Source organism: Dromiciops gliroides, chromosome 1 (assembly GCF_019393635.1).
Source record: "Dromiciops gliroides isolate mDroGli1 chromosome 1, mDroGli1.pri, whole genome shotgun sequence".
Lineage (NCBI taxonomy): Eukaryota > Metazoa > Chordata > Mammalia > Microbiotheria > Microbiotheriidae > Dromiciops > Dromiciops gliroides.
This window is the reverse complement of record NC_057861.1, coordinates 19,475,309-19,497,597: the sequence shown is the minus strand read 5'-3', so window position 1 is coordinate 19,497,597 and position 22,289 is coordinate 19,475,309. Positions and strand designations below refer to the sequence as shown.

The 22,289-nt window shown below is 43.8% G+C and overlaps 1 protein-coding gene across 1 annotated transcript in view; it reads left to right on the top strand.

Annotated features, from left to right (window-relative positions):
* The window catches only part of CCDC60 (coiled-coil domain containing 60), a 194,640-nt gene that overhangs the window by 139,468 nt on the left and 32,883 nt on the right, over nt 1–22,289 (top strand). Inside the window, exons 5-6 of the mRNA XM_043978177.1 lie at nt 5,154–5,261; nt 10,361–10,468. Of these exons, the coding sequence (XP_043834112.1) occupies nt 5,154–5,261; nt 10,361–10,468 (216 nt within the window). The remainder of the gene's footprint in view (nt 1–5,153; nt 5,262–10,360; nt 10,469–22,289) is intronic.

Below are 22,289 nucleotides of genomic sequence, written 5' to 3'. Positions count from 1 at the left end.
TAATGTGGCACATAGGTGGTACAGTGGGCAGAACACTAAACTTGGAATCAAGGAGAGCCAAATCCAAATCCAGCTGCAGATTTTTACTAGAGGGGTAACCCTGGGCAAGTTACTATTGTCTACCTCAGTTTCCTCATCTGTAAACTCGGGATGAAAATAATATTAGCACTTATTTACCAGGTTTGTTGTGAGGATCAAACAAGATCATCATTCATAAAGCACTTAACACACCTTAAAGTATATTATAATTATATTATTAGATGGAGGGCTTGACACAATTGGCCACTTCTAGGTTCAGATACCACCTCTGACACTAACTGTGACAACAGGAAAATCACTTTACCTTACTGTGCCTCCATTTCCATATCCACAAAATGGGTACATAAGTATATAGCTCTTATAGCACTGCTATGAGGCGCCAATGAAGTCACACAGGTAATGCCCTTTGCAAAACATTAAGCGGTATGGAAATATCAACTATCACTAGAACTGTTCGGATGCTTGCCATTCCAAGAATCAGAAGATGCCAGGGTGGAAGGGGCCTTTAGACTCCATCTGGTCTAACTCCTTCATTTGAATGATGAGAAAACTAGAACCCAAAGAAGCAAGTGCTTGAACCAAGGACAGCCAGACAGGTAATAGCAGAGCTGGGGCCAGAATCTGGGAGCTGTCTCTCCAACCACACCCTAGTGGATGAATGGTATATTTAATACACCATAGGAAATCAACAGTCTGCCAAGGGGAGCAAAAGATCAAGTGCCCCTCTCGAGGAAATCATCACACCATCAATAAGCCTTTCTTGGGTACCTGCTATGAGCCAGCTTTTATGCTGGGCATTGAGAATATGATAATCATTTGATGATGATAACAGTAATGATAATAATAATAATACTTGATTACGTAGCTCTTTAAGGTCCACAAAAGCAGTTTCCTCGCCTCTGACACATAAGACTGTGTGATGCTGGGCAATTCACTCAACCTTTCAATACTTTAGGCAGCTCTCTTAGAAGATGCTAAGTAGCTAGTTCCCATCACCAACAAAAGCATAGGAGAGAGTGGGAAAGGAGGGAATGTTGGATGGAGGGAGAAAGAGGGAGGTAAAGAAAATAGAAAGAAAAAAGGAAGGAAAGAAAGAAAGAAAAGGAAGGGAGAAAAGAGAGAAAGAAAAGAAAGGAGAGAAAAAAGGAAAGAAGGGAGAGAAAAAGAGAAGGGAAAGAAGGAAGAGGAAGGAAGGAAGGGAGAGAGGAAGGAAGGAAGGGAGGGAGGAAGGAAGGAAGAAAGGAAGGAAGGAAGGAAGGAAGGAAGGAAGGAAGGAAGGAAGGAAGGAAGGAAGGAAGGAAGGAAGGGAACGAGGGAGGGAGGGAGGAAGGAAGGAAGGAAGGAAGGAAGGAAGGAAGGAAGGAAGGAAGGAAGGAAGGAAGGGAGGGAGGGAGGGAGGGAGGGAGGGAGGGAGGGAAGAAAAGAGAAAGAAAAAGAGAGGGGAGAAATCAACAAAGAGGACCAGTCTTGAAGTTGGGAGGAAAAAACGCTTCCTAGGAATATAAACCACTCTGACTCTGCTCAGAAGGTTATTAGGAATGACAAAAGATGAGAACAGTCAATATTGAATGGGTTGTGGGAAAGGAGGCAAGTTAGTGCATTATTGGAGTGGTCAATCAGTACAACCACTTTGGAAAGCAGTTTGAAATTATGTAACTATACTGACTAAACTGCCCAAAAACTCTATACCCAGAGATCTCACTACTAGGCATGTGCCCCAAGGAGGTCACTGATAAGAAAGTCCCCATATACCACACAATATTAATAGCAGCACTTTTTATAGCAGCAAAGAATGGGGAACAAAGTAGATGCCCATCAGCTGGGGAATAGCTAAACAAACTATGTTACATGAATATAATGGAATGTTATTCTGTTATAAGAGACGATGAACATAATGACTGCAGAGAAGTGTGGGAAGACTCCAATGAACTGGGGCAGAGAGAAGTAAGCAGAAGTAAATTTTTTTAAATGTACATTATAGGGGTAGCTAGGTGGCGTAGTGGATAAAGCACCGGCCCTGGATTCAGGAGGACCTGAGTTCAAATCCAGCCTCAGACACTTGACACTTACTAGCTGTGTGACCCTGGGCAAGTCACTTAACCCTCATTGCCCCTCAAAAAAAAAAAAAAAGAAAGAAAAGAAACGCACATTATAACAATAATCTAATTGGTGAAAAGAGCTATAAAATAATCTAAAGTGAATGTTGCAGAATCACACAGAGCACCCCTGGCCCCAATAAGAGGCATGAGAAGACACATCCACCCCACACGTTTGCATAGGGAACAGGTCCACAGGTGTGGAAAAGGGCAGATATTTTCAGACTTTTTCAATGTATTTATTAGTTTTTCTGATTTTTATTTTCTCTTCTTCCTCTTTTTCTTTTATTGAAAAAAATGTTCTTTAGTACATGGGATGGCTGTCTGGAAGGTCAAGGGAGGGGGATTCGTGGAGGAATTTAGACAATGTGAAGACAGAAGATATTAGTAAAAATTTTACTCTTAAAAAAGGCAAGTTATTAAGCTAGGCAAGGTGGCATAAGGGCATTAGGACAAAAGGGAAGGAGTATGGGACTTAGAATTGAAAGAAAATTGGGTTTAAATCCTGTCTCTGACACTAGTTGGGGTAGGGGAGAGCAGGGAGAGAAATGGAGAGAGGAAAGGAATGAGTAGATGAGAGGAGAAAGAAGGTATGGAAAGAATAAGGGGGGAAAGAGGAAAAAGAAAGAAAGAAAATGGGAAGAAGGAAGCCTCCTTTTTCAAATATATAGAGAACAGAGTCAAGTTATAAAAATATGAGTCATTCCCCAATTGATAAATGGTCAGAGGTGTAAAGAATTAATTGTGATTTGAGGTTTCTATGACCCCTTCTTTGCCTAAAATTAGAAACCCTTTGCACCCTGACCTTGCTCCAGCACGCACCCGAGTGCCTGCATGGGCCTGGCCAAATTATAATGAGGGCAGCCCCACCATGACTGGAAGCCAGGTGAGGGCAGTCAGGTGACCTCCAGTGTCCAGAAGTTGAAGGGGGGCTGGCAGTTGTAGAGCAGCTTGTTAATTCTGTCAATCAGGGCTGCCGGCCAATTAGCTTGGGGCTCTGTGTCTGTCTGCCCTGTTTCCTGGGAGCCCTGGGGTAGCTGGTAAGAAGAAGGGAGGAGTTTTGCCATTCTGGCATGGAGCTGGAAAGAGACAGGACGCAGCTGTGTGTTCTGCTGAGCCCTGGGCGGTGGTGTGATTCAGGTCATATTGTTTTCCTTCCCCCATTCCTTTTTTTTCCTTTCCCTTAATTCTACTAATCTTTGTGTTTTGAAGTTCGTTCTTGTTAACAAACCCTGTTCTGTTTTTGAAAGAGGCTGTTAATCTCCTTCCTTGCCCCAATATTGCAGCAAGCCCCCTAACTAACACTCCCCAATTAAAATTTGGCCCCTACAAAGGATATGAGCAGGCAGTTTTCAAAGGAAGAAATCAAAGCTATAGTCATATGAAAAATTGCTCTACCTCACTATTGATTAGAGAAATGTATATTAAAACAATTACCTCCTGCCCATCAGATTAGCCTAATAAGGATTTTCTTCATGGAAAATGACAAATGTTGGAGGAGATATGGAAAAATTGGGACTCTAATGCATTGTTGGTGGAGTTATGAACTGATCCAACCATTCTGAAAAGCAATTTGGAGCCATACCCAAAGGGGCTATAAAACTGTGCTTACCTTCTGACCTAGCAATTCTGCTACTAGATCTGTGTCCCATCAAAAAAGGGGAAAGGATCTATTTGTATAAAATATTTATAGCAGCTTTTTGTAGAGGTAAAGAATTGAACATTGAAGGGATGCCTATCCATTGGCGAATGGCTGAAAAAGTTGTGGTATATGATTGTGATAAAATACTATTGTGTTATAAAAAATGAAAAGCAGGATAGTTTCAGAAAAACCTGAGAATATTTACATGAACTGATTCGAAGTGAAGCAAACAGAACCCAAATGTTGTACACAGCAACAGCAATATTGTTCTGTGATCAATTATTAATAACTTAGCTATTCTCAGCAATACAATTATCCAAGACAGTTCCAAAGGAATTATGTTGAAAAATGCTATATACCTCCTGAGAGAGTTTTGATGGAGTTTGAATCCAGATTGAGGCATAACTTTTTTTGCTTTCTTTATTTTTCTTGCTCTTGCATTTGCAACATTGCTATAATGGAAATATGTTTTGCATGATTTCACATGTATAATCAATACCACATTTCTTGCTTTCACAATGGGTGGGGAAAGGATGTGAGGAAGAGAGAAAACAAAAAAAGTTTTAAATAAATATTAAAGAATAAATAAATGAATTTTAAATAAAAATAAAGTTAAGTGGAGATTAGAAAAGAAGGTATGAAGAAAGAGAAAGAAGAAGGAAAGGAAAAAAGTGAAGAAATGACAAAAGACAAGAAGAAAGAAAAGAGGAAAGTTAAGGAAAGAGGAGATGTGAAGGAAGACAAGAGATGAGATGAGAAGAAAGAGACAAGAGAACCTTTCAATGTACTTGCATAACTTCTCCTTAGCTTCCATTGTTCTAAGGAGGCTCTGTACAATTAGGAAAAAAAATACTTGGAGTTAGAGAATCTTGCTTCATATCATAGCCCTGTCACTTACAACTGGTGTGATGATCCTGAGCAAATCACTAAATGACTCTGGGCCTCAGTTTCCACATTTGTAAAATGAAGAGTTGGGTGGCCTCCGAGGCTGTGCTTATTCCCTGGAAAAGTCTTCAAGTCACCAAGGAAAAGGGATCAAAGGGGCTTCTGGGATCCACTGGGGAGGCAACATGAAAACAAATGTAAACAAAGCAAGCTACATACAGGACAAGTAGGAAATAATTAACAGAGGCCAGGCACTGGAATTAGGTCTCAGTTTCCCCTTTCTGTAAAACGAGGGGGCTAGATTAGACAGCCTCTGAGGTCCCTAGGAAAACCTGTGATTTTTTTCTGCCTCTGTGTTAAACTTCCTTATTCTCCCTCACATGAACAGAGGCACTTTAGTGAGGATGTTAGACAAGGAGATACAAGGAATAAGCCTACTGGAATTTTGGTTCATTTCCCACGTGTTAAGTTTCTGCCTTTTCCCCCCACAGCATCTATGATGGAGTGAGAAGAATGGAGGGGATGCCAGATGTTATCCTACGGCCTTTCAACCCGGTGCACAACTGTCTGATCTCGCCGTCGCTATCCCAGGCGCACATGTGAGTCCCCCAGACTCCTTTCTGTCCTACTTTGTCTTGCTGTCTTCTAAGTAGGAACCAAAGAAAAGTGAGTCAGTGTGGCAATGTGTGGACTGCCTTTCCAAACTACTAAGTTATAAGGGAATGGTAACAGAAAGCAGAGACTGAATTTTAAAACAAAGATAGCAAGGGGCTAGGATTGAGGCTGTTACTTACAAAGCCAGGAATCAAAATGAGGAATATTTTTCCAGCATCAGGTTAAAAAAAAAGTGTCTCCAGCTCTTAATGTGAGAGGCAATGTGGGATAGTGGATAGAAATCTGACCTTAAAATCAGGAAGAACTGAGTTCACATCCTGCCTCTTGATCCATGCTGGCTGTGCGACTGGAGGCAAGTCACTTAACTCTTTTAAAACTCAGCTGGGGGCAGGTAGGTGGCGCACTAGATAAAGCACCAGCCCTGGATTCAGGAGGACCTGAGTTTAAATCCAGCCTCAGACACTTAACACTTACTAGCTGTGTGATCCTGGGCAAGTCACTTAACCCTCGTTGCCTCACCCAAAACAAACAAAACAAAACAAAAAAACCTCAGCTCATTTAAAACAGGGATTCCTAACTATTTTGTGTTCTGGACCCCTTTGGCAGTCGGGTAAAGACTAGGGAACCCCCTTCTCAGAATCATGTTTTCAAATAATTGAAGGAAATGCTAAATTTCAGTTAGATGTTAGGTTGGCAGGGGGAAATGTAATATTTTTATGTTCACGGATTCCCTGAAATCCATGCAGGGACTCCTTGGGTCATAACCTGGAGATCCCAGTTTAATAATCTCTGCTCTAAGACTATATATTGAAAAAAAAAGTTACAAACCTGAATTGCTAAAGGGAGTTTCTTCATCTGGATTTCTCTATATCAGTGAAAACACAGATCTAGGGGGCATCTAGGTGGCACAGTGGATAAAGCACCAGCCCTGGATTCAAGAGGACCTGAGTTAAAATCCGACCTCAGACACTTGACACTTACTAGCTGTGTGACCCTGGGCAAGTCACTTAACCCTCATTGCCCCACCCAAAAAAAGTGTCTATTGATGGACTGGTTGACTGACTCCATCTCTGAGACTCTGGGATTCTTTATATTAGGATGAATTCTGCTGCTCTCACCAATTCTGGTGTTCTTGGGTATATAGTTCATTACTCACTGGTTCCTAGGTCTAGGGTTGGAAGGGCCCATCAAGGACCTCAGGGGCCATCCAGCCTAAGCCTCTCATTTTATAGGTGAGCAAACTGAAATCAGAGAGCGGGAGTTCTTTAGGATCATAGATCTAGTATTTGAAGGGAGGTCAGAGGTCACTGAGGCCAAGCCCTTCATTTTAAAGTTGAGGAAACTGAACCCAGAGAGATTAAAGAGACACAGGGTCATAAATCAGAGATTCAGAGGTGAAAAGACCTTAGAGGCCCCCTCACCCAATCTTCCCAGTTTACAGAGGAGGAAATTGGGATATAGGGAGTTTAAGTAACTTACCCTAAAGTCACACAAGTTAATAAGCTTTACAGGTGGGATTTGAACTCAGGGCCTTTGACTTCAGTCAGCCTTCTTTTCACCTGATGGCACTTTGTCCATAAATATGGGTGAAAGGTTAAAAATCAAAGACTTCATGTTTTGGATAGTATCCCTGAATGTGAATGCTCCCCAAAACCTCCAGCCCCTAATATTATCTTTTTTTTCTTTTTTCTTTTTTTTTGGTGGGGCAATGAGGGTTAAGTGACTTGCCCAGGGTCACACAACTAGTAAGTGTCAAGTGTCTGAGGTCGGATTTGAACTCAGGTCCTCCTGAATCCAGGGCCAGTGCTTTATCCACTGCGCCACCTAGCTGCTCCCTCTAATATTCCCTGTGCATGCATAAGGTAGGTAGGTGGCACAGTAAATAGAGCATCTGTGCCTAAAGTCAGGAAGACCTGAGTTCAAATATGACCTCAGACACTTAGAAGCTGTGGGACCCTGAGCAAGTCACTTAAACCTCAGTTTTCTCATCTGGAAGGTGATCTGGAAAAGGAAATGGCAAACCACTCCACTACCTTGGCCAAGAAAATCCCAAATGGAGTCATGAAGAGTCAGATATGTCTGAATGACCAATGCACGCATAGCTTCCCTTCCAATCAAGTTAGGTGGATCCCCTTTGGAGAATTCATTCATAAGGAGCAGACAGTCTGGACCGGCATTGGTCCCAGGGCCTGCTGGTTACCTTCCACCCCGACTTTCCTGGCAATGGGCAGGGCAAATTCCTCCTTATGGGTGTGGAAAGCCCACAGACCTGGGAATATTGATCTCCAAGCTTTCAGAGAATAAGTTTCCGATTCGTCATAATGGGCAGATCTTTCCCGGAGTTATCCCGGGGGTGGGGGCAGACTGGGGGCCGCTTGGGAAGATGCTCAAGTTGTTTCCAGTAAGGAGCAACCACACCATTAACCCTATCCTGTGTTGATCTGTGGAGCCACTTGCCCTGTGCCAGGCTGGCAGGCAGCCTCTGGCTCATGGATTTCTGGTTCACATAAGATCATAACCCAAGGGCCAGAGGAGACCTCAGAGGTTAATTTACTCCAATCCACTCATTTTGACCAATGAGAAAACTGAGGCTCAAGGAATCAAAGTGACTCACTCTTATTTGGTCCTCAAAGCGGACCCTGTGAGGTAGGTGTCATTTTACAAAGAAAATGAGGCTCAACAAGATAAGAGTGACTTGCTTGGGAATCACACAGAGCATAAGTGTCTGAGGCAGAATAGGAAGTGACTTACCCAAGGTCACACAAAAATTAAGCGTTGGAGGCAGGATTTGAACCCAGGTCCTCTTACTCCAAATCTAACATCCTTCATATTGTTTCAAACGTTCCCTTTCTCCGAGTACCCCTAGTCCTTGATTCTTACCTTACAAATGTCATGAAAACTCAGAGCTGGAACAGGACACAGAGGCTATCTAGTTTGACCTATAAACTGAACAAAAATCCCCCCTGCTATATCCCTGACCATTGGCTCACCAGCTTTGCTTGAAGATATACCCATCGAGGCGGGGGCTGGGGTGGGGTGGGGGGAGGCTCACTATTTCATGAGACATAATGAATAGAGTACTGGCCCTGGGTTCAAATCCTGTCTCTGATGCTTCATTTCTGTATGACCCTGGCCAAGTCACTTCAAATTCTGCCTCAGACACCGTGTGATCCTAAGCAACTTTTGTTTCAGTTTCTTCATTTGTAAAACTGGGGCCATGACAGCACTTCCCTCATGGAGTTGTTGTGAGGATCAAGTAAGATTAAGCCACTGAGTTGATTATTTATGCAGGAAGCACTCAATACATGCTTTTCGTTCCATTATTGTTACTCTGAGCAGAAGCGTTATTATTACTATTAATTTTTTATTATTACTATGAATCCCCTCTGGCTTGGGACAGCTCTGATTGTTGGGAAATTTTTCCTTCCATCAAACCTAAATTAGCACCCACTCTCCTCCCCATGCACTTCTCTCCTTGATGAAGAAGCAGGTTCAGAGAGAGGAACCGTCTTGTCCAAGAACACTGAGCCTACTCTAAATCAGTGGTACCCTCTTCAAAGCCAAGTGTTTCCCCTGCCGGCCCCTAACAGAGATCTTGACCTCATAGGCCCTTACCTAGAGTCCAAATCCTTCATCTTACAGATGACATGAATGAATCCTGAAGAAGTTGTCCAGGGTGGGGTAGGATTTGAACTCAGGTCTTCCTGAGTACAACACATTAATCTTGCACCCACTGCCTCTCAAGTATTTGCTTTGGATGTTTCTAATTTCCGCATCAGAGTCAGAGGTCCCAGGTTCAAATCCCACTTCAGACACTTCATAGCTGGGGGATCCTGTGGGGAGTCCCCCTCCCCTCAGGGCCTCAGTTTCCTTCATTGTAAAATTCCTGCAGAAATAATCAACTCAGTGGCTTAATCTTAGTTGATCCTCACAACAACTCTATGAGGGAGGTGCTGTCTAAAGGGGACCTCTGAGGTCCCTTCTGGCTCTCCACCTATGGTGATGATGAAGTATATTTTAGTGGAAAGATCACTGGGCTTGGAAGTAAAGGACCTGCTTCAAGCCACTTGCTGCCTGGGTGATCTTTTTTTGGGGGGGGGCGGGGCAATGGGGGTTAAGTGACTTGCCCAGGGTCACACAGCTAGTAAGTGTCAAGGGTCTGAGGCCGGATTTGAACTCAGGTCCTCCTGAATCCAGAGCCAGTGCTTTATCCACTGTGCCACCTAGCTGCCCTGCCTGGATGATCTTAAGCAAGTGCTTTCACTTCCTCAGTTTCCTCAGGTGAGATGGTTGCTTCCTTCCAGCTCTGGGTCTAGGATCCTCTATCTACTGTTTCTCCCCTGAAAAGAAGCTCTCTGAGGGCAGGGGCTGTTTTTGGTTTTGCCTGTGTCCTTGGTGCCTAGCACAGTGCCTAGCTGGCACACAGCAGGCACTTAATAAATGCTGTGAGTTGAATTGAAGGTCATTTGAGAAGAGAGAGAACTCTACAAATAAGGGGCATCAGGGAGGGCTTCCTGTAGGAGGTGGCACATGAACCTTGAAGCAGCAGCCAGGAGAGATGTGTTATCTCCAGCCTTTCCCAAGGGGCATCATCCACCCCCAGAGGGTTAGGCTCTGTACTTCAGAAACAGTGTGGGTTACACTAGCGTGAGTTTGTCAGCACCTCAAATAATCTGGGGCGTGTTGGGGCAGTGGGGAAAAGGACTAGATGTGGAAACTGAGGGCCTTGGATGAAAGACCTTGGATGAGTCATTTAACATTCTTGGGGCTTCCGCCCCTCATCTGTAAAACAAGAGGGTTGAGCTTCATGATCATAGAGGTCTCCTCGAATTTGAAATCTACAGTCCTGATAGGGATGTGTGTGCCCCTAAACAAATCCCTTCTTCTTATGGGACCTCCGCTTCTTCCACTGTGAAATAGGGCATTGGACTAGAAAGTGTGAAGGAGGCTTCCTTCTTTCTCTACAACTCACACACACACACACACACACACACACACACACACACACACACACGCGCGCGCACGCGCGCGCTCCTCCTATCCTCCATTCCTGCTGACCACACTGTTCTCTTTGTCTTGGTAGAGAGCCTCTCTTTCGGCAACTCTGCGCCCTCCACTGGCTCCTGGAAGCGTTGACCATTGACCACAACCACCATGGCATGAAACCGGTGATAACCTGCTGGAATGAAAAGTAGGCCACTCACTCCCAAAGACGGTTATTCTTCTCCTCTGCTATATGCCTTGTGTGTCCTCCTCCTCCTCCTTCTCTTCCTTTTAATCTTTTTTCCTTAATCCTCACCTTCTTTTCTCTTCTTTTTGTTTTTCTGTTATGGTTTTATCCTGTCATGATTGCTTGATATTATTTTTTGCAAGAAGGGAGAAAAAAGAGATAATTAGTTTTTGTTTTTGGTGGTTTTTTGCACAACAATGAGGGTAAAGTGACTTTCCCAGGGTCACACAGCTAATAAGTGTCAAGTGTCTGAGGCCGGATTTGAACTCAGGTCCTCCTGAATCCAGGGCCAGTACTTTATCCATTGTGCCACCTAGCTGCCCCCAAAAGAGATAATTCTTAGTAAATTCTACACAACAATTCAGATAGGTAATACAGTGGATAAAGAGCCAGGCCTGGAGTCAAGAAGACCTGAGTTCAAATCTAGCCTCAGATACTTAATTACCTGTGTGATCCTGGGCAAGTCACTTACCCCTGTTTCCTTCAGTTTCTTCATCTGTAAATAAGTAGGAGAAGGAAATAGCAAACCACTCCAGTATCTTATTAGTGATATTTGAATTGAGTTGAATCAAATCGAATTGCTTCTCAAACTCAATGTCATATACTTTCAGGAACTTCTAGTTATTGTTTTTTGACGTATAATAATAATAAATTGTGTTGTCTTTGCCTATTAAATTGTAAGCTCCTTAAGGTCAGCAACTGTCTACGCTTTTTTGTTTTGTTTTGTTTTGGTGAGGCAATTGGAGTTAAGTGACTTGCCCAGGGTCACACAGCTGGTAAGTGTTAAGTGTCTGAGGCTGGATTTGAACTCATATCTTCCTGACTCCAGGGCCGGTTCTCTATCCACTGCACCACCTAGATGCCCTGATTGTCTGTGTTTTTAATTGAACATTTGAATCCACAACACTTAGCACAGTACCTGGCACATAGTGGTTAATTAATAAATATTTATTGCCTATTGATTTGTACTACTATGGATCACTTTAAAGAGCCATATATCCTCTGTGTATAGTGGAAAGAATTATTCATCATTCTATAACACAGTCTCCCAAAGCCTAACATGGAATCCCACATCAGAGGGAGAAGGGATGGGGACAGGGAGGCTGGGGCTTGGAGAGAGAAGTAGTAGTAGTCAGTTTGAGAAATGTGCATGGCGCATGATGGGAACTCATTACCAGCTGTAGGGCATACATCCGAAAATACCAATGATCTGCCACAGTGTGTGAGCAGAGACTTCCATCAAAGGCTCGGTCCCGTCCAGACCTTTATAGAGCAGGAGCCCAGGAAAAAAACGAAGAGACCCAGGTAGACTCTCCCTTGATTCCCACCAGGAGTTGGGGATCTCCCCTTTTCATTCTTTAAATGGGAGGTACAATCCATAAAGGCTGCACTTGGAGACAGGAAGACAAGTGATGGAACCCTAGCTCGGGCACTGTCTAGTTGAGTGACCCTGGGCAAGTCTCCCTCCTTTCTCAGCCTCAGCTTCCTCATCTGTAAAATGAATATGATAATAGCCCCTACTGCCCATGGTGGGTGTAGGACTCAAATGAGAAAACCCATGGCAGCAGCTAGGTGGCGCAATGGATAAAGCACTGGCCCTGGAGTCAGGAGTACCTGAGTTCAAATCTGGCCTCAGACACTTGACACTTACTGGCTGTGTGACCCTGGGCAAGTCACTTAACCCTCATTGCCCCACCCCCAAAAAAAATTTTAAAAGAGAAAACCCAAGGAAGACACTTTACAAACCTTAGAGTCCAGTCCAATTCAAAGTGTCCCAAAAATCTTAGTAAAGTCTTAAACCATTAACACTTAGAATCTTGTGATCCTCTGACCTTTTTGGGCCTCAGGATTTTTTTTAACTTCTCAATAAGAAGTTGACCTAGAGTTTTGGGACACCCTGTATAAATGCTAAGTTTTATTATTAATAATAACATTTTTGGTGTTAATAGGGACTTTTGGTGCATATAGAAAGGCTCAAAAATGCCTTCTTAAGAGGTAAGGGCTGGGGCAACTAGATGGCACAGTGGATAAAGCACCGGCCCTGAATTCAGGAGGACCTGAGTTCAAATCTGGCCTCAGACACTTGACACTTACTAGCTGTGTGACCCTGGGCAAGTCACTTAACCCTCATTGCCCTGCCAACCACCCCCCCACCAAAAAAAAAAAAAAACAACCAAAGAGGTGAGGGCTATGGGTGTGGAATATTACTTACACTCAGAATCTAATGTTGTGGTGAACTGCTTTTTAATTTCCTCTTTTTTAATCTTTGATACAAGAAATGGCTTAATGGGTAGAAGTAAAATATATTTGGAAATAAAGGTGTAAAAAAAAGCAATAAAAATGTTAATGCCCTCTCACCCAGCAAGGAGGGAAGAGAGAATGCAGGCTCACAGGGTTAGAGGGTCTATGACGTGTCCTAAATCAGAGGAGGTCAGGTAAAATGGAACAAGCATCCCTGGAACTTTCTAGACTAGAGCATCCTTCCTAAGCCAACACCTCCCAATATGTGTGGTCTCCGCTATTAGGATGTCAGCTCCTTCAGGGCAGGGATCATGTTTGCTTTGGCATTTGTAACTCTGCATTCGGCATAATGCTTGGCACATAGGAAATTATTAGCATGGGGCAGCTTGGATAGAACACTGTCCTTGGAATTAGGAAGACTTATCTTCAAGAGTCCAAATCCAGCCTTAGGCATTTAACTACCTATGTGACCCTGGGCAAGTCACTTCCCCTGTTTGACTCAGTTTCCTCATCTGTCAAATGAGCCAGAGATGGAAGAGGCAAACCACTCCAATGTCTTTGCCAAGAAAGCCCTAAATAAGGCCACAGAGAACTGGAACTGAAAGGGTTCAACAACAAAAAGGTAATTAGCAATTGCTTGTTCATTCATTTTCCTCCTTACACAGACTAGCCTGTGGTAGTCCCTATAGCACAGAGAACCTACATAGTAACGTGGTATTCTGAGCACATATCTATGCCCTTCTCATCATGTCTAAACCCAATCTCGGGGGCACTGCCCTGTTTCTAAAGGTTATCTGGGGGGCAGCTAGGTGGTGCAGTGGATAGAGCACCAGCCCTGGAGTCAAGAGGACCTGAGTTCAAATCCGGCCTCAGACACTTAATACTTACTAGCTGTGTGACCCTGGGCAAGTCACTTAACCCCAATTGCCTCACTAAAAAACAAAAAAAAACACAACAAAAAAAAAAGCAAAGGTTATCTGGAGGTTCGTACTTTTCAGCATTTCAGAATCAGCCTGTCAACAAGCATTTATTAAATACTTAGCATGCGCTAAGCACGGTGTCAATCCCTGGGGGTTACAAAGAAAATACAAAAACAATCCCCCAAAAACTCATACTCTAGTGAGAGAGAAAGAGAAAACATGCAAATGTTTAGGTACAAATACAAGAGGCATACAGAGTAGAGGGACACCACTTCTTCCCAAAGGGATCTTTAATGCTTCCAAACCTTGGGAATCCATCAGTCAGTCAAACACCACTTGAGTGCTTACTATGGGCCAAGCACAGTGCTAAGAGTGTAGAGCAGGTCAAAAGACAGTTTCTACCCTCAAGGAGCTCCATTGGGTGACTTACTTCCACAGCTCTTTGATCTCATCAAGGCCGGCATTCTTTCCATTGATGGGCTTTGATGCCCACCCAAGCCTGGCTGTCCCGTTTGGGTCTCTGTGATGCCATCTCAGACATTCACTCAGGCCCTTGCTTGAGTTTCCTTGACTTCCTAAGGGAATGAACAGTACCACAGAATTTCCAGGATGGAAAAGCCCTCGGTAACCATCGAGTCTATCCCAGGCCCAAAAGACGTACATGCCCTTCCATACCAAAGAAGGGGTCGTCTGGCCTCTGCTTGAAGACCTCCCAGAAGGGGTCCCCACTGCCTCTTTTTTTGTGGGGCAATGAGGGTTAAGTGACTTGCCCAGGGTCACACAGTTAGTAAGTGTCAAGTGTCTGAGCCCACTGTCTCTCCCTTTTTTTTGGGGGGGGGGGTGAAGCAATTGGGGTTAAGTGACTTGCCCAGGGTCACACAGCTAGTAATTGTTAAGTGTCTGAGGCCAGATTTTAACTCAGGTCCTCCTGAATTCAGAGCCAGTGCTCTATCCAATGCGCCACCTAGCTGCCCCAAGCCCACTGTCTCTTGAAGAAGGCCATTCCACCAGGGACAACGCTAAGGGCTGGGTGATCCCTCTCCAGCTTCTATACCCTACTCTGCTTTCTGGAGTCTCTCTGTGGTCCTGTGGATAATCTTCACCCTCAGCCTTTGGAGACCTTGTTTTTCCATGACTCTCTGGGCTACTATGGCTGAGACATTCCTAGGGTCATTGATCCAGAAATAGAGTTTAAAGAGATCTTAGAGGTCCCTTTATTTAACAGGTGAGGAAACTGAGACCCAAGAAAGTTAAATGACTCACTCAGGGTCACATAAGTAGAAGGTGTAAGAGATAGGATTTGAATCCAGGTCCTTGGTGCTCTTTCTACTGAACCACAATGCCTCTTCCTTGGAATCAGTCTTTCCATGATGGGCCTTTTCACATTTGGCTAGACTGGTCCTGACTCAATTGGATCATAAATTTAGAAGATGAGGAAACAGGAAAGAGAAAAAGCATTTATCAAGTACCAACTTATGTGTCAGATGGGTGAGTAGGGGGCGCCATAGTGCATAGAGCATAGAGACTGGAGTAAAAAAAAAAACTCATCAGGGCAGCTAGGTGGCACAGTGGATAGAGCACCGGCCCTGGATTCAGGAATTCCTGAGTTCAAATCCAACCTCAGACACAACACTTACTAGCTGTGTGACCCTGGGCAAGTCACTTAACCCTGATTGCCCTGCAAAAAACAAAAAACAAAAAACCTCATCTTCATGAGTTCAAATCTGGCCTCAGACACTTACTAGCTGAGTGACCCTGGGCAAGTCACTTAACCCTGTTTGCCTCAGTTTCCTCATTTGTAAAATGAGCTGGAGAAGGAAATGGCAAAATCACCCTAGTATCTTCGCCTAGGAAAACCCAGATAGAGTCATGAGGAGTCATTCACAACTGAAAACAACTGAGTGACAAGTATGTGCCAAGCACTGAGCTAAATGATTTACAAATATCATCTCATTTGGCTTTAGAGATCATCTCTCCTTAACTACAGGAAACCAGCCCAAAGTTAAAGGCCCCAACAAAGATATTAGATACCAGACAGAGATATTAAGTGGCAAAGTCAGGATTTCAACACAGATCCTCTGACTTCCCGAATCTAGCATTCGTTCCATTGTAGGCCTGTGTTCAAGGCTATTCCAACTGGATCACATCCATACCACCAGAAGGGAGAGGAGGAGGAATTTGAAAGACAATGAACATTTTTCAAGGATACTTAGTAATATAATTGCTCCTCACCATGGCAACTGAGCATCATCCAGGAAGCAAAGCAGAGAGGTTAGTTTGCAAACCAGTCTAGATAAGTGAAGCAAAAAGCAGCCCCCATGATCACTCCTGGCCAAAAAGAGGCATTGTTGGGGAGAAGGTCACTGGTTGTTAGAAGGAATAGAGCAACTTTTAAAAAAATATCCCTCACTTGCCTTTGATCCAGAAATCCCCCTGCTAGGCAGAAAGAGAGGCTCCATAGATGTGGAAATATTCATAGCAACACTATTTGTGGTAGCAAAAAAAAGTCAGTGCCCATCGATCAGGGCCCAGCTAAACAAATGGTGGTACATGAATGGGGAGGAAGATCAACAAGAGAAGATGAATAGGAAGGGTGCAGGGAACCCTATATGCACAGGTGCAGAGCGAAGCAGGCAGAATTAAGAGAAGGATATTCAGTGACTACAGCAACGGAAATGGAAAGAACAATAATAATAAGTAGCATTTGTAGAGATGGAGAGGGTTTGCAAAAAGCATTACAAATACCATCTCATTTGATCCTCACAAGAGTCTTACAAGTCAGCCATTATTATCATCACCATTTTTGATGGACAGCTAGGTGACTTAGTGGATAGAGTGCCTAGGCTTAGAGTCAGGAAGACTCCTGAGTTCAAATCTAGCCTCAGACACTTACTAGGTGTGTGACTCTGGTCAAGTCACTTCACCCTGTTTGCCTGAGTTTCTTCATCTGTAAAACGAGCTGGAGAAAGAAATGGCAAACCAATCCAGTATCTTTGCCAAGAAAACCCCAAAAGAGATCATGAAGAGTCAGAAATGACTGAATAAGTACAGCTAGGTGGCCCGGTAGATAGAGCAACGGCCCTGGAGCCAGGAAGATTCATCTTTCTGAGTTCAAATCTGACTTCAGACACTAGCTGTGTGACCCTGGGCAAGTCATTTAACCCTGTTTGCCTCAATTTCCTCATCTGCAAAAGGAGTTGGAAAAGGAATGGCAAACCACTCCAGTATCTTTCCCAAGAAAATCCCAAATGGAGTCAAGGAGAATCAAAAATGAATAAATAACAAGAGTAAAAGTGTTTAAAGGTCTCGTGGTTGTTGACTCCATATGACCAGTGATGGAATATAATTACAGAAATAAGCACCAGAAGGCAGCTAGGTGGTACAGTGGATAAAGCACCAGCCCTGGATTCAGGAGAACCTGAGTTCAAATATAGCCTCAGACACTTGCCACTTATTAGCTGTGTGACCCTGGGCAAGTCTCTTAACCCTCATTGCCAAGAAAGAAAGAAAGAAAGAAAGAAAGAAAGAAAGAAAGAAAGAAAGAAAGAAAGAAAGAAAGAAAGAAAGAAAGAAAGAAAGAAAGAAAGAAAGAAAGAAAGAAAGAAAGAAAGAAAGAAAGAAAGAAAGAAAGAAAGAAAGAAAGAAAGAGAAAGAAAGAAAGAAAGAAAGAAAGAAAGAAAGGAAGGAAGGAAGGAAGGAAGGAAGGAAGGAAGGAAGGAAGGAAGGAAGGAAGGAAGGGAAAGAAAGAAAGAAAGAAAGAAAGAAAGGAAGGAAGAGAAAGAAAGAAAGAAAGAAAGAAAGAAAGAAAGAAAGAAAGAAAGAAAGAAAGAGACAGAAAGGAAGGAAGGAAGGAAGGAAGGAAGGAAGGAAGGAAGGAAGGAAGGAAGGAAGGAAGGAAGGAAGGAAGGAAGGAAAAGAAAAAAGAAAGAAGGAAGAAAGGAAGAAAAAGAAAGAAAGAAAGAAAGAAAGAAAGAAAGAAAGAAAGAAAGAAAGAAAGAAAGAAAGAAAGAAAGAAAGAAAGAAAGAAAGAAAGAAAGAAAGAAAGAAAGGCTAAACTAAAGCCACAGCCTACATCGCTGAGTGGGGCAATAGTGGGTTCCCAGGTAACATTGGATCCTACTGACTTCACTTCTATCAGGCAAAATAATGCATGTAAATCTAATCATTTTCCTTCCTGGGCTTGGCTGGCAGAGAGCTCATGCACCACTCTGCTATTGACTTTGGAATTCAAGGCTCTCTCCCAGACACTGACCAGGTAGTTGTGGATTCATAAGAGCAGGTGCTTATCAGGGAAGTTCAGGTGGCAGGTGGGTGGCTCAGCTAATGACCCAATAGAAAGGAATATTCTTTTTTTTTTCATTTATTTTTTTGTTGTTTTTGCAGGCAATGGGGGTTAAGTGACTTGCCCAGGGTCACACAGCTAGTAAGTGTCAAGTGTCTGAGGCTGGATTTGAACTCAGGTCCTCCTGAATCCAGGACCGGTGCTTTAACCACTGCGCCATCTAACTGCCCCAGGAAGGAATATTCTTTAGAGTCAAGAACAGTTAACAAAATTGTTAATTAGGGTCTTGTTGGTGGTTCCCTTCTGAAGAATGAAATAGGACTGTATCACGTGATTTCAGATGATCTTAGAGGAGCCCAAATTTCAGTGAGATGGGTCCTTCCTCCACTGAGGTGGATAGGGACCTCTCTTCATTTCCACTGGTCTTCACAGTGGAATTTCCCTGAACTTTGCTTGGCTTTGATATTCTGTGTTCCAAAAGTCCCTTACTCCCATGCCATTCCCTGTTCTAAGGCCCTCCCAGTTCTGCCATTCCATGTTCTGAGGCCCCTCCCAGCTCTGACATCCCCTGTTCTAAGCCCTTCCCAGCCCTGACATCCCCTGTTCTAAGGCCCTCCCAGCTCTGACATCCCCTGTTCTAAGCTCTTCCCAGCCCTGGCATCCCCTGTTCTAAGGCCCCTCCCAGAGCAACAAAGAAACAGAGAGGAGATCGAAGAGCATCCCAGCTGGTCGACCATGGGGCTGGGATCCAAATCCAGGTCCTCTGATGACACAGACACTGCTTTCCCCCGAGACCATGATGCCTCTTCTAGCAGACCCGAGTTGGAATCCCAGCTCAGCTGCTGATTGGCCAGTGATGTGACCTTGGACAAATCCCATAACCCCTCAAGGCCCCAATCTCCTTTTCTGTAAAACCAGGGGGCTGCATCAGATAACAACTGAGCTTTATCCAGTGTTCTAAGGACGGGGAAAGACTTTACAGACATTTGAGCCTCCCGACGAGTCGCTTGACCTGACTGAGCCTCAGTTTCTCTCCCTGTACAATAAAGACAGTAGCCCATTCAGCACTGACCTTGTAGGGCAATTATGAAGGAAGTGCCTAGAACATGGTAGGTGTTTAATAAACGTTTCTTATAAGACGTGTTCTATGAAAGGGAATTTCTCTTTTTCAGTCCTTCGTCTCAAGAAATGGGACGATGGAGGGGCAGGTTCTGTCTCTCTGGCCTCCTCTTCCCCAGTGGCTTTGCCAGGGCTTGGCCTGGGCCTGCTGGTCCCCTGGAAATGATCCACGCTGGGAGCCAGAGTCTCAGGCCACCACCAGTGGAAACTTCCCTGATACATTTGGAATAGTTGAGGCTTCAAAGCTTGTCTGGGACCAGATTCGTTTTTGGTTTTTTTCTTATTTTTTGGTAAGGCAATTGGGGTTAAGTGACTTGCCCAGGGTCACACAGCTAGTAAGTGTTAAGTGTCTGAGGCCGGACTTGAACTCAGGTACTCCTGAATCCAGGGCTAGTGCTTTATCCACTGCGCCACCTAGCTTCCCCAGATTCGTTTTTAAAGGGGGAAAAGGGTCTTTTGAATTTCAAGGAATCTTTGGGCAGAAGCAGCAGGAGCTGCACTTGCAAGAGAGAACTTGGAAAGGCCTGTAAGTACTGGGAAGATCAGAAGAAGGGCAGGTTGGGGGGAATATCCGAGGATCCCCTTGTTAATCATTGAGCCAGACATCAGAAAAGCTGCCGGCTCAGATACTGTTTGCAGAACCCAAATAGGGACGACGCTGCTTTCCACAGCATTTTAGATATTTCCTTAATTTGTTTACTCAGGGGAGCAGTGGAGCATAGCGAGAATGAAATGAATTACACCATTAATTATGCAAAAAGCTTTTTATTGTGTAATCAGAAAATAAAATATTACAAAGAGCATTTGGGGAACTTCTTCCCTCAGAAATTAATCAACTCTCTGGCCTTAGCAGGTTATGTACCTGTTCTGAGCCCGTTTGCCCTATGATAAAATGAAGGAGTTGGAGGGATCATCTGTAAGGCCCCTCCCAGCCCTGACATCCCCTGTTCTAAGGCCCTCCCAGCCCTGACATTCTAGGTCCTCTCCTGGCTCATCTGCCATTTCTACCTTTTTACTACTCTCATGACAAGTCATTTTGCAGTAGAATGAGTAGAGGATCTGGAGTCAGAGGCTCTTGTTCGATTGTCTCAGTCGTGTTCAACTCTATGTGACCCTACTTGGGGCGGTCTTGGCAGAGATACTAGAGAGGTTTGCCACTTTCTTCTCCAGCCCATTTTACAAATGAGGAGACTAAGACTAACAGGGTAAAGTGACTTGCCCAGGGTCACACAGCTAGTAAGTGTTTCAGGTTGAATTTGAACTCGGGAAGATGAGTCTTCTTGACTCCAGGCCCAGTGCTCTGTGCACTTTGGTGCCACCTAGCTGCCCCAGGAAGCCCTCTAAGGTCCCAAGCCCCACCTGGGAGCAGGTGTGGCCCTGCAGATAAAGACCAAGCTGACTGTTGTCTCGCACCCTGGCTCTATGACAGCTTCTTGCAGTTTCTGTAGGACCCAGGGCTGCCTTCACATCCTGTGGCTCCCTTCTCTGGGAGGTTCTCCTGATTTTCAACACCCTCATCCCTGTGGTCTCCACCCAGGAAAGCACCTGCTCCCCAAACTTGCACCTTCCCCATCCACCAAACCCCATTCAAATGGACCTCCCAAAGGTGTCCCTCAGAGCTTATCTAATCAGGGAATCCTGGCCCAAGGTGTCAATGACTGATAACAGGCTCCTTCTCATCCTTAACAGGTGAATTAGATCTCTCATTAAGGCTTCACTGATGCCTTGTGTTTCTATACCATCGTTCGCCCTTGAGCCTAACCATTGACCCCACCCTTGTGTTAAAAAAAAAGAAAAGGGCGACCATTTTGTAAAGTGCTCAACACTTCTTAGTGCCTGGTGCATAGTAGGTGCTTTGTTTATTCCCTCCCTCCCAAGAGGAGGGAAGTGGATTCCATTGACCGCTCTGTGGAATCGGGACTGTTTTTTACAATGAGTAAAGTCCAACTGCCCTTTCATATTATTTCATTTACACTGTAATAATAAATATTTTATAACACATGTTAGTATATTATAGTAATCCCGCATTTGTGCATTAAAGTTGGCAAGAAGCTTTTATACAAATCATCTCATTTGATCCTCAAATGAGGAGGAGAGGAGAGAACAAGCATTTATTAAGCACCTACTATATGCCAGGCACTTTGCTAAGTGATTTACAAATATTATCTCATTCACTTCTCTTCACAACCCTGTAAAACAACAAGTGCTATTTCCCATTTAACCCAAAGAGAAAACTGAGTTTCAGGGAGTCATCAATAAGCATTTATTGAGCACCTACTATATGCCAAGCACCATAGTAAGCAATGGGGATACAAAGAAAGACTCTCAATCTGTTTATAGTCAAATGGAGAAGATAAGATGAAAACAACTATTCAAGGTTACATTGCTCTCCCAGGTTCATACAGCTAGTAAGTGCCTGAAGCAGAATTTGAACTCAGCTCTTCCTAAATCCTCATTTAGCACTTTAGCCACTGTGCCTTGTAGCTGCCTCTTATATTCATTATGAACATTATGTTCTTGCTTCCACTTTCTTTACCCTGCCTCAATCAATACAAGTCTTCCCAGGCATCACTGAATTACTCCCAATCTATGCGTCTTATAGCACAAATACACAGTTATGGTTTTTCTCTACCAAAAAGAAAAAGAAAAAAAAAAGTTTTCCTAGTAAAATCCAGATATACCTGAGGCCTTTATTTCTATCTTCAACTGATCTTCTTAGCATAGAAGCCCAACAGTGGGCTTGAAGATGGTTTGCAGAGTTGTGTGGTTATTCTTGTGTAATCTAAAATTGTTTTCTTTAACACTTGAACCAATTTTCCATTCTACTAACAATGTATTAGTGTACAAGAGGGGCTTTTTAGCGAGGGCATTTGGTCCCATCCTGGGCTATGCCTTAGATAATAAAATGCCAGTTACCAAAGCAGATCAGTAGGAGAGAGATTTTTACAGGATTGCACCCCTCAAACTACACCCACGAAACAGCCATGCTCTTCCCTGAAATTGGTGCTGGTTTTGACCTTGAACTTATGGGAAGGTGTTCTTTTGAAAATTGCTGGAACTGGGGAGCCCAAAGGAAGAGTTCTTTCTCCACCTTGGGAATAGTCAGGTAGACAAAGGTTGAGCCTTGTGCCAGATCCCCTATTCCTTCTAAGTCTCACCAACTGCTATCACTACTAAGCTGTTGTTGCTACTGAATGGATGGACTCAAGAGCTGACTTCT